Source organism: Cyphomyrmex costatus, unplaced genomic scaffold (genome assembly GCF_001594065.2).
Source record: "Cyphomyrmex costatus isolate MS0001 unplaced genomic scaffold, Ccosl1.0 scaffold306, whole genome shotgun sequence".
Lineage (NCBI taxonomy): Eukaryota > Metazoa > Arthropoda > Insecta > Hymenoptera > Formicidae > Cyphomyrmex > Cyphomyrmex costatus.
In genome coordinates this window covers 336,353-349,436 of record NW_017277190.1, presented here as the reverse complement: position 1 = coordinate 349,436, position 13,084 = coordinate 336,353, and the positions used below count along the sequence as shown (strand labels likewise).

At 38.3% G+C, this 13,084-nt stretch overlaps 1 protein-coding gene across 1 annotated transcript; it reads right to left on the bottom strand.

Moving 5' to 3' along the window:
- Nucleotides 1–3,523: 3,523 nt before the first annotated feature.
- Nucleotides 3,524–11,433, bottom strand: dap (cyclin-dependent kinase inhibitor dacapo). The gene is made up of 2 exons (XM_018542122.1): nt 10,372–11,433; nt 3,524–4,315 (listed from the first exon to the last, which is right to left on the bottom strand). Exons 1-2 carry the CDS (start codon nt 11,021–11,023, stop codon nt 4,215–4,217), a joined length of 753 nt encoding a protein of 250 aa, XP_018397624.1. The 5' UTR covers nt 11,024–11,433; the 3' UTR covers nt 3,524–4,214.
- Nucleotides 11,434–13,084: the final 1,651 nt, after the last annotated feature.

Here is a 13,084-nt window from a genome sequence, read left to right as displayed (position 1 = left end):
TTACCAGCAAATCTTCCCAAGCACCTGTCCTATCCGGGATTGCGGGGAATAAGATCCTTTATAGACCTCCAATCGCACCACGGTTGCACCTGTTACGATTTTCCTTAATCGCTGTATTCTTGTACCGCGTTATGATAAAGAAAAAGGAACGTATCATTATCCAAACTTTTCCGTTACAGAATGAGATAAATTTATAATTTTCACAAAAATAAGGATGTGATAAGAATTGAAAGAGAAAAAAAATGATAAAACTTTTTATATAGATAGATCTTTTTTTAATAAACAATTGGGTCACAATTCACTTATGTTAGTTAGTTAGTTTTTTAGACTCTCTTATAATTACAGTATTTTTTATGTATAATTATTCACTATATAGTATTGTCGTTACACATATATAACATTATGTCGCGGTATATCGACTGAAAGTGAGGCATGATTCACTAGGTAGCCTCCCTGTTCTATCTTTTTCTTTCATTCTGCAGGACGTACTCTCATACATATACCATACGCACGCACATGCACACACAAATATCGGGAATCGACATGATCCGTGATTTATAATTTTTATACTCTACTATGTGTGAGACACTTTTCAAAGTCTGTCACAATTTCTCGATATACATACGTAATCTAATTTTATTATAGATAAGAAGTACACGCTAAGTTATGTTTACTGAGATCATACTAATACATCACAGGGTTACATAAACATTAGATTTTTCTCTCTTTGCTATTTTTTTTTTTTTTTGAGTTTCCACCACGACAGGCACCACGCGTTGCGACTTTCTCAGATCTTAAGAGATTCCAAGATTCTTGAGTCCTGTTTTTTTTTTAATCTAACGGTGACACCATACATTGTAGAGAATCGTCGATCACTTATTTAATTTCGCAATACGTCACAAACGAAAAAGAATCTTTTCACTACAGTACGAAAATTATCACGATCCTATCGCTTTTTCGAGTGAAAAACTATCAGAAAAACGTCTTACGCAATCAGAGAAAAAGAAGCAACTCTCTCCTGCTTAAAATTTTCTATAGAAAACTATTAAGAAAATTCTATAGTTTTTAATGAGCGTTTTGAATCGGTAAATCCCAATCCGCAATAGTTTTCTATTATTATACTCATAGAATCTTATTGATAACTGTAGAGCTTCTATAGTCGCTCTCGTGCGCTACTATAGAAACTATTAAAAACTATAAATACCTATACAAACTCTATATGTTCCTATAGTTTTTTTATAGAAAATTTTAAGCAGGTATACTGGTGGCAACTGTACAAGTTTTACACGTAAAATTAATGTACAGTTATTGCAACTATAAAATAGTTTATTTAATATATATATATATATATTAATTCTACAAAATTTCTACAGTTGTCACTTACATAATTGTTGTTTTTCTCCGAGTGCGTCTGTTAGTGGCATCGTCAGATTAAATTCGCTTACTTTTATTTTTTAATGACTTGCTGCACTAATATCAAGATCGCGAGGTGCCACATGTTCCATGAACATAATCAATGATAATTATTTTTCAACCGATCCGACTGATATTTTGAAAATTTTTATGAAATTTTGAATTTTCTATTCCGCGCGGAAGAAAACGAGCATTGTGATCAATGCGTAAGTTTAAATTTGATTTTTGTTACACTTTTCGTCGCTTCTCTTCCACACGTTCAGTATTACGGGCGGGCTTTGAAAAAATAGCTTGTAACCACCAGTCGTATTTTTGGGTTATAATCTCAAAAAGGAAATGGCGAGCAGGAAAAAGAAGTATCAGGAGAAGCAAGATACGATAGGATATTCGATCGCTCGTTAATGAGGCGTTAGCAAACAAAAAATCATGTATAATAAACAGCTACCATTATAAAACTCAATTAATATACACAATTAGATAGTACGCTCTAATATTTTATACTTTATAAATTCATTATCGACGAACGAAATAAACGCTCTTTTCGTTATTTATGTTGGAATTCTTTTACTCTCAAATGCCTAACAGTCGATTTCGACGATGCTTGTCAAAGAAAATGCTTCTCTTCGTATACCAATTACGAAAGTAAAGAACTACTTTTGCGAACTCTCTAAATTGCGAACTACTGATTTCTTGTTAAATATTTGAAATTTCTTACACATAATTTTTTGAGATTATATATATGTATATATATATTATGTAACTAAAAAAAAAGTTAATTCAACCATTGTGATACATTTTTACCATAACGGAGATACTATACCAAAATCATCGATTGTTCTTTAAAATTAGGTTAAGTTAAATTTAAAAAAAAAAAAAAAAAAAAAAAACTTTCTATTAGCTTTACGTTTAATGAAACATAAGACGTTCAAAGTATATGTATAATAAATTGTTTTTATGTAAGTTGTTACATTGGTCTAAATTAATTGAAACGTGAAAATTTAATTCACGATTGAAAAGTAAATAAATATCCAAGAGAATATCGTGGCAAAATTGAGGCATTCAATTTTTAACCGAGAGTCATGTAAAAATATTTTTAAAAACTTAATTTTAATTCACAATGTACAAGAAATGAGAATGATGATACAAAGAGGAAATCAAACCATGTTTTTTCGGTAAAAACTGTAATTTTACGAGGATTACATGTCTCTCGCATTATCTGCCGGAAACGCATGCGATATGGATAAAGAAGGGAAAAGAAGGAGAAAGGAGATGAATCTTTTTTGTTTTCTGTATTTAATAGGTAGAGAAGAAAAAATCACGGGATGATTTGGCATCGGCTGTACTTTCTTAAAATCGTACAGGAGATCAATGCTTAAACTTGGGTAACAAACTAATAGCTAAATCATATATTTTTTTCTTCTTCCTTAAGAGGATGCTGGAGTTACCGACGGAACGCTCGTTTCTGAGAAATACGATTTGAGTGTACGTAACCTCATATTCAAGCGATATATAGGAAAATAAGAAATGTATGTAACGGCTTTTTATTTAATGGCTTATTTAATATACGTAATGTTTTACTTGATGTATGTAAATATTTTCTTGATGTATGTAATACTCGTATATATTTTAATTGGAATTAAAAATCTGTTTTACTGATATATCGATTAAGTTTGGCCGTTTCTCCAGCATCGCCTTAAAGCTGGTCGCATTCTGACCATGGAATCGCAACCGCTCTTTTTCTCTTTTCCTCTTTATGTTTTCGCAAGACCATGTCCGATTCGACAGTTTCAAACAAAACTCGTGAAACTTTTTAATTTGGAAATTCAAAGCCACTTCTTGATATCGCACATATTTCAAGAACACAGCATCGAAATTGGCGCGATATCTGTCATAGAACTTTTAAATAGAATTTTTATACAATTTTAGAATTTCATCACCGGGCTAGAATGCGGCAAAATCAAATATCGAACTTCTATGGACCAGCTTAAACACACACCCCCTTTCATTAAATCCAATGAATACGCGCGATATACTCTCTTCTATATCTTAGAATCTAATCAACTCTAATCCCTACGAGAATAGCCTATATAAACTTGCATGTATTTCTTAACTTCTCTCTTTCTCTCTCTCTCTCTCTCTCTCTCTCTCTCTCTCTCTCTCTCTCTCTCTCTTTTCATAACGTGTTTGTGTAACGACATCGTTTAAACATTTTTCTACGAACGTTTCGAAAACAAACAATGAATATATTACATTAATTAATTTGGACACAAATCATATTACTCTCTATCTACAATCTAATTTTTATATTCTTCTTAGTATTACTTACTCTATATTCTAATACAGAAAATGATGTGACACATATTATAAAAAATAGCGACGAGAGTCATTCTCTTTTCCCCTCTCTTTCCCCATCAAGCAACCTTCGTTTTTGACTCTCTATTTTATTCTTTTTCTCGCCTCAGGTCCTTTTTAAATTGCTGTTATTATTTTCATAATCCTCACGGTATTACAAAGCGATATGACAGACGAAGATGTACGTGATGGAGAACGGCGTTACTTCCCGTTTCATATTTTTTTTTCTTTTTTTAATTTTATTCATTCATTTCGCCTGCGCTCATGGCGGATAAAACTATATGAATGGCACAGCCAACGCGGACCTCGCGCCTCCTGTCCGAGTCCCTGCCCTCTTCTTTCTCCGTTATTCCACACGGTAATGCAGTATCCCACTTCCGGTACTGTCTCCCGTTGCGTACAAACGAGATGGAAAAAGGCGACATTCGAATAAGAAAGCTGGAAGATTTTTAGCTGCGTATCTGACCCGCGTTGCGAGCAATCTTCTCCGGCGGCTCTATCATGCTCTTTGTGGTGCCGTTCAAGCTGCGCTTACGACTCTTCATATAGTCTGGAACAGACAATAAAGAAAACACATCTTTACACAACCGTCTTTACTGAGATGACAGGTTTGTCGAAGACTAGAATCTGAAGAAAAACTGCTGTTTGAGTAATATTTTATTTCAAGAGTTTCAAGTCGATTAATTCGCCAAAGAGTATAGTAAAACATCGCGAAGGAACAATTTGTTGAAGTTTTTATAAATATCTTCTGCAATCTGAATCCTTTTTGGCACAAGCGAAGTATTCAAATTTCTTCCGCATTTTTAATAAACAAAAGTTTTAATATTAAAATTCAAATTTGTTCGATAATGTTATAGAGATGATGATGTGGCAAGTAAATCTGATTTTCTTTGAAAACTTAGAATAATAAAAACTTGGGCTGGACAAAACAGATTGCAGACGAAGAGTTAATAAAAAAATTAGCATATAAAGTAAAAGAAAATTAGAGTACATCATAACGAAGTGGCATCGAAGGGTTAAGATAATTTGATAAAAAGCACAATATTTTATGTATATAGGAAATGTATAAATATAGTTCTTTCAATATTTACTTATATATTAATATACATTGCATCTTGACTGAGTCAAAGTATCTCGGAACGCATCTGGCAGACAGTGTAAGCAATTCGCAGCTTATCTTCGGCTTCGATTTCTTATAATCGCATGCAATGTCACTTAACCTTATGCACAATCCGGCTTATTCCCGACCGCATGTATGCAAACAAAATCTTTCCTCTCTGATAACCTTCGAAATATTATACCGTACCGTACTCGCTAATTATATCATGAGATAAGAGTGCGAGGTCAGGATTTTATTATGTTTATTGCACGTTTGAACGTAGTTGCAATTTTCAGACAAACATATTCGTTACCACAAAACGAATTCGGCTCGTGATATTTCGCGCGATTAAAAATATATATAAGAAATGAATAAACGCGACCGAGTGCTCGAAAAAGATATTAGTAGAAATGATATTTAATTGAATTTTTAAATATCATTTCTATTTTCTATATTACTATATTTAACGAAAAATAAAACTGTCTTCTTTCAAAAAGAAGCTCACTGATCGTGACTCATAAACCCCAAAGGTACAAAGGCACCCCTTTAGAGTATACCATTTGGCGAAGTTTCCACGCGATGAAAATAGGTGCATCATCTGTCCAATTCTCTATTCAACCATCTCGTGTTTTTGTCGTTTGCCGAGCCATATGATAAAAATGATTAAAATTGTACGAGCGCGCATCCATGTTTTATTCTTCTAACATTCTCCTTATTTCAAAATTCTTTTACAAATTATTAATTTAAATACTTCGGGGATATATTTTATAGTATTAGAATCAACTTAAGAATGTATTGCTAGAAATTTTTCAAGATTCAAAAGTTACCATAACAAGACGTCGAACTGATAGGGGATTTTGCAATTATTTCTCGACGATGCTTTAAATATCTAGGACGAGATATGCGGGCTCTAAATTCTGATTTTAAATGCCGACTCTTTTGCAACGATCCGTCTGCCGCCCCTGGGGTTCGTAGACAGGGGCACGCGATTGCGTGTACAGCTGATGCCCCCCACGCGTGCAAACACTCGACGTACACGCGTCGCGCGGAATACAAAGGGCCCGAAAAGGGAGAGAGAGTGGGGATCGGAAAGGGAGAAAAGACATGGGGGTGCACTCGGGGCCAGCAACCCCATATGGATTTCAACAGCTGACCGCGCGGCTCATTAATAAAGTACGTTAGAAATATCGTTTGGCGCCCCCATGGCTGTATCCGTAAAGCAAAATACGTTACGAACTCGTTACTTCCTCGAATGAATTAAGTAGCGCAGATAGGAAAAACCCAATCGGTTCCCATCCATTCTACACGCGTGCTCCGGAAGTCGCACACTTCCTTTCGGATAACAAACAAAAGACGAACTTAAAAAATGGCCATTTAAATACTGAAGTTTTCACGCCGCAAGAAACGGTTAATTAATGAATATTGATTTTGAATTATTATCGGATTTTTGAAAACACATTGAATTGATATTGATCTTTTATTCGAAACAATAAAGACAAAGACGAGGATTAATATATAATAAAATGAGATTTAAAAAAAGCATCGATGCGTCATGAATGTAACGGTAGACGACGACGAATGTCTCTCCGCTGACTTGCAGTAAAGCGTAGTTTCGCTTTTTCACGCGATGCAGTAAAAATATAAACAAAGGCGTCGCGTGCTGGCGCAACGTGAAATGTGTTTACACGTGTGTACACGCGTGCGCGACACATGACGAGTCATGTCCAAAAATAGTTGCGTCGCGTGGGTGGTGTGCATGGCCAAATAATAAATGGAAGAAAAAAGAAGTAGAACTAGACTGTGTTAAGTTTTTATTACAACTTCAACAAGATGGCTGTGTGTTGCAACAACATGCGATGTAAAAATATGGAAATCTCGTTCAAATATTCAAAATCACAGAAAAATAAATCTTTATGACGGAGCAACATTTTTTTTAGGCGCTACTTTTTTATTTACGTTTAAATTCACTCTTTATATGATTATACAAATTTGTTGTATTAGTTAATCATACTAATTTGATGTTGTTGATTTATTTACATCATTTTATTGAAATTTAATGGAAAAAGTTTCGAAAAGTGAATATTGCGGTTTTCGCAATTAATTAATTCGAATTAATGTTCATTTTTGCAATAGTCTTTAACCTTAGTTTAATCTTAGTTTTACTCCATTAGTTTCTAATTCTAAGGACTATGTAGAGAAAGATATTAATCTACATTGATAGAAACGGGCATGAGACAAACAATTTAGTTTTTTCTTTTTTTTTCTTCAAGAAACAAATATTTCATCATTAGATGCTTATCTCGCAGTCATTATGTCACTCAATTATGTATTGTCTCAATTTTTTCTCATCTTCATACAATCGATTGTTATCAAATAAATTTCTAAATGACGGTGATTACGTTCAAAATTAACACTGTTAATCTTTAATGATATACATCGCTCGCGTGTGAGAACATCAAGAAAACAATAATTTGGCGAGAATGATAACTGCACGTGTACGGTTAGATCGTGTATGCAATTATGATTAGCGATACCGCTTCTTCCATTTCGAGTAGTTGACTTTCTTGTAAATATGGTATTATTGCAAGTCCATCCTCGGTAATAATTTATTACCTCTGTAAAGTTAAGTTGCTATTTAAAAAAAAAATGAATTTTTTATTGTAATTTTGAATACATCTAGAAGAATTTTAGAGATGCTTCCTGAAGTTAAAAATAATTCTGACGCGAATTAAGTAAAGAATTCAATAATACATTTGGGGGGTGCCAATTAACTTCACACACAAAACGATTAAAAAATTTTTAGTGAAAAGATTTAAACACCGCATAAATTTATAACGTCTTACAAATTTATTATGTTATTCCAAAATTGAATTTTGCGCGATTTACTGTTGACGTAAACATCTAATGCAATTGATTGTAGATGTTGGAGCGTGATTTCGCTTAGCCGTGAATAAAAACAGTTTTTATACTATCAAAGCCTCTCTTCAACGACGTTATCGCGTGATAATATAGTTCCGATAATGCATACATGTTGCGTTTCGTTTGCAGAATTCGGTTTTTATTGATACAGAAAGAAGGAAAAAAAATGATCGTGCGTGCACTCTACATACAAAACGTTGAAGGTTATGTAGATTATTAGTAAATATTAAAGAAAGTGAAAAGAAAATTTAAAAACTATAGTTCAAATAAATACTTTGCGTTGTTTTGATCATTGTTGTAAGATATAAAATATTAAACGGGAAGGACAATTTTGCCAAAATATTAAAAAATTTAATTCAATTACAGATTTGTGAAAATAATTTTGTTAAAATTTTTTACAGCATTGCTAGAGCGTAATTGTTTTGATAATCTAACAAAATTATTTTCAGATTCTGTATCTAACTTAGCAAAACCGTTCCAATAATATGGCAAAATAAATAAACAGTATTTTTCAACACATATAAAAATTGATTAATAGTTATTTATTTTACTATAAATTTTATTATGCCAGTTGGAATATATATATATTCTTTTATATCCATATGCGAGAGATCCAATAAAAAAATAAAGCTGATAATATTTCGAAATACATGAACAACAAAATGCAAACGCAATTCGTTATTATCAGGTGACGTAATTATATATACGAATTGCGACGACCTTCCAGCGAACAAATTGGATTGACCTAGGCAATACGCTTCCTACATAAATGCATCAAGCCAATTAATCACGATAAATTCTAGTTAGGAATCAGCTATTTTTTGCAAAATTATTTTCGCGATTCGTACCATCATAAAATTATAATTAAAGCAAATATGCAATGGTTCACATTTTTTCACAGGGATAATCTGCTTTCCAGAAATTTCTAATTATAAGATAAATTTCTATTGTATTATATTTCTATATACAGAGATCAACTTTTAACAAGTTTGATTTTCACGTTATATTTTTAATATCAATCTGTCTTTAATCTTGGTTCAACGTATTCTTCATCTTTTTTTAATATCTAGAACAAGAATGTGAAAAGTTGAACTGAGAAGAATTAAAGATTGAAAGAGATAAAGAATAAATTAAACTAAGATTAAAGTTAGACACACTCTATATTGATAGACATGGATATTAGAATGACAAAGAAATAGTAAATTAAATAGAGATTAAAGAGTTAATTTACACTGGTAGAAATAAACCATAAGTAAGCTAACTTCTCAATTATATCCCTGCTATATTTCAATATCCCTGTTAATGTTTCAAGAACAGTAAAATTCATGTTTATATATTTTTCAAAAAAATCCATGGGTATTTCTAAATTAGCGAGAGGGAATTAAGAGCATTGAGCAAGTAATCGACGTAAGCAAGTTGACGCAGAGTTTAGCAAGGACCAACGTGAAAATAATAATCATTATCCTCTCGATTGTCTCGCATTCATTATGCATCATACGATACAAGTATAAACGAGCTTCACTGTACTAAAAGCGGCTGAAGCTTCTGTTTTGAAAGATATGCGAAAAATACTTATGCGCGACGAGTTACGAGCAGATTAGAGGTGTGAAAAACGGAGATACGTCGGGCAATCGAGCAAAACGTGCCGCTGTGAATTGCGACACGCATGATTTCATCAGGATAATCTGTAGTCGTTGATAACGATAACGTTAATTTTGTACGCGCGCGTGCGGGCCAAACAATTTCGAAAACAAACATGGCCCGGTTGCATTTATACAGATACATACCTAATCGACTGAGATCCAAAGGCGAACGTACGCTTCGAGTTTTACAGTTTTTATCAGCTATTTCGTGCGATATCTAAATCTTTTTTTGTCCCTCAAAGGCTTCAATTGAAATCACGGCGCCAAGTGAAATTGCGGTAGTTTACATGACGTTGAATTTGTTGAAAGTTGAATGAAAATATATACCATCGTCGAAAACATTAGGAAGTACCGAAAACAACGATTCTATTGTGCGTTATCAGCTTATTTAGCGGCGTAGAATGGCACACACGGAGGAAGAAAGAACGTTTCTGCTGAAGTATCTAAAAATTTAATTAGATACGGATCTGAAAATCATTATAGGATGCTGAAGTTGCTTGCTAGAATGTCAAAACTTTTCGTAGCATTGCTCATCATTAGGTTTGAATTGCCTACATCATTATGGTCCAATCGAATTATTATTTTCATAGCTGTCTTAATTATAGATACTTTAGCAAAGTTATCCTTTCTGTGTAGACTTGCCATCTTTTTTTCCTTCACGAGAAATCATATCGACATTCCGATTTATTGAATTTTCTACTGCAATTAACGGTAAAATAAATAGTAATTAGCGAAAAAATAATGAGAGAAAAAATTGGAATTTACACAATAAAAAAGATTAGAGAGACGGAAAGAGAATAGTTTTGCCAAAGTATCGAAAAAGATGCAGAAGATGGTTAAGAAAAAAATTACTCAAGCTTTCTAGAATTTGAAAACTTTGACTGGTATTGCATGTTTGATACATACTCGAAGAAAATGATTCGTCACAGACGATACAAGACTTACCAGTGATAGAGGACTGTTTCCTCGCGGCTGAAGGTAGGACGGGAGTGGTGGGCTCAATCGCGCACCTCTTCCTCTTGGTGTCCGGGTTGAGAAGTTGACTGGGCGTCGTGGTAGCTTCGCCGATCTCGGGCACCCGGGGCTCTTGCGGTGGGGTCCTCTCGGCCGTCGGCGTGACGACGGTCTCCGTTTGTTCGACGATCCTCGTGCTCGTCATGATCGCTGTCAACGACGTAGTCGGTGCCGTCGTGATGGTCGTTGCGATCGACGAGGAGGCGTCGTCGAAGCGCAATTTCCGCGGGGTCCCAGGCGCGTGTTTTCTCAGGTAGGGCATGCCCCGCAAGGCGTAGGGCTCGGGCACGACGTCGTGCTCCGTGAGCGGTTCCCACTCGTAACGCGAATTCGATTCAAGAGGCGCGCCCACTTGGAAGTTGAATCCCCATCGATCGGCATCGAGCTGCGATTGCGCCCGCAATTCGCGCTCGGCGAGCGCCCGAGCCGCCTCGTGGTCCACCGGTCCGAAGAGATCGCGTCGCACGCGGGCGAGCGCGGCCCTGTTCGGCACCGCTCGACCGCCGCCGCCACCGCCACCTCCGCTGCTCAGGTTCCTGCTTATTTCCGTCATCATCGCCGGGTTCAGCACTCGTGCGCTCATATTTCGTCGCGGTCTATCGCCGCCTGCCTCCACTATACGCTCGCCCGGCAACGTAGAGAGTAGCACAAAAGTCCGGAAGATAACAACAGCTTATTCTTCTCGTAGCCTTGCTTTCTCTCACTCACTTGCACTGCACCCTGTGGTGTCTGTCTCTCTCTCTCTGTGTGTGTGTAGTGTATACGTCGTCGAGAGAAGTAGGGTGACACGCGTTACGAGATAAGAGCTCGCGCGCTTCTTCTAGCCGTGGCCGTGGATGACGATGACTCCTTCCAGGAACCGCGTCCCCGCCGCCGCCGCCGCCGCCTCCGCCGCCGCCGCCGTCGTCGTGGGGACGTTGTTGAAATAATCGCGGCTACGTAGGAACGCCGGCAACGCCGCGATCCGTGGCGCGACCCACCGAATTTCGAATAATGGCCGCGCCGCCGCCACCGAACGTTGACCAACAGCAGAGGAGCAGCCCGCTTCGGTACGTCCGCGTACGTCGCGTCGGCTCAGACGATGATAACGACGACGGCTCGATCTCCGTCCAGGAGAGCGTGGCTCATAAGACGACGCGTGCACGGCAGCCGCGCTTGGCAACACACAGGGGAGAGGGGGCACTGCGGCACGGTTACTACGTGCCAGAGACAGAGAGATAGCGCAAGGCGGCGAAAACAAACTCCGCCTCGCGGCGATTCTCCAACGCGACCTCCGCGGAACAGTCAAAAGTACCCCAAACACTCCGATGAGGAAAACTCGCTCTCTCCACGAGACGATTCCCCTCGGCGGCGTAGTCTCCGGGACGATCCGGCAACGTCGCGCGCGGCCGCCGCACTTGCGCGTGAGCGACGGCGAGAGAGCGTGTCGTCGCGATCCGTTGTGTGTCCCGCGCGAATTTCGTGGTCCACCTTTCTCTCTCTCTCTCTCTCTCTCTCTCTCGCGCTTTTCTTTCACGCCTCGCCCTACTCACCCCCGACGAGACCCTGCCACGCAGGCAGAGCCAAGAACGCAGTCCGTCTCGACGCGAAGGAATTCCATAGAGAAAAACCGTTATTGCACACGGCCCGCAGAGCAATACGACGGAGGAGTTCACTCTTTGACACCGCGTAAATAATCAAGCACCCGCGAGCACGCCTCGGCCGTTTCCCGCCCAAACAAACGCGACTGTCAAGGCACAACAACGCGCGCGTGGCCCACCCGCGATTGCGCAGTTACGTGACGTCGTCGAGCACAGAGAGATCCCCGACAACGCGATATTGCGGAGTTGCGCAAAAAGGAGACCCACGTACTTGACACGGAAAGCGCTCTCTGGCGACTGGAGCGTGCCTCTTTCATCGCGAGCAAGTGAACCTCCCGCGCGACTCGGCACTTTCCGCCGCGACTCGGCCCCGACGTTCGGCTCCGCTCGGCGGTTGTTTCTCCCCCCCGCCCGCCTCCTCCTCCACGCCGTGCAGGCCAATCACGCGGCGAACGGAGGAACGAAATAACCGCCATTCGCGACGTATAGTCCCCTCGACCCGACTGCCGAGTACTGCGAACTGCTGCGAACTGCTGCGAGCTCTGTGAGTAGCCGCGGTGTCAAACTTGTGCGAAACGCGTGTGGAAAGATTGTACAGTTATCGGGAGAACGCGCACCATCCCTACCCATGGGAGAACCCTCGAGCCCGAGCGGAATGCCAATCGCGATCTCTCCGCGCGCTCGTGCTCCAATATTCCAGGTTTCAAACCTCGGGGAGGGACGAAATTTGAAGAGTTGACTCGTTAGGTCGGATTATTTAAGGGGACGGTATTATAAGAACACTCGTGGAAAAACTGTCTAGTTTTCACGACGACTTTCCTTCAAAAATGATAATGGTTCCTCTGTCACGAAATTATTACACTAATTTTTCTCCCCGTCACTTTACTAATTTCTTAATACATAATTATTTCAAGAGATGACACTACGAGAACAGAATGCGATGAAAAACTACTGTCTAACTCTTAAAACGGTTTTCTTTCAAAACAATTTGAAATTTGTTTTCGTCGCGAAATTATATCTCTTTAAGGGCGCGCGAGTAGCAGGTACAGTTTTCTTGAAAATCT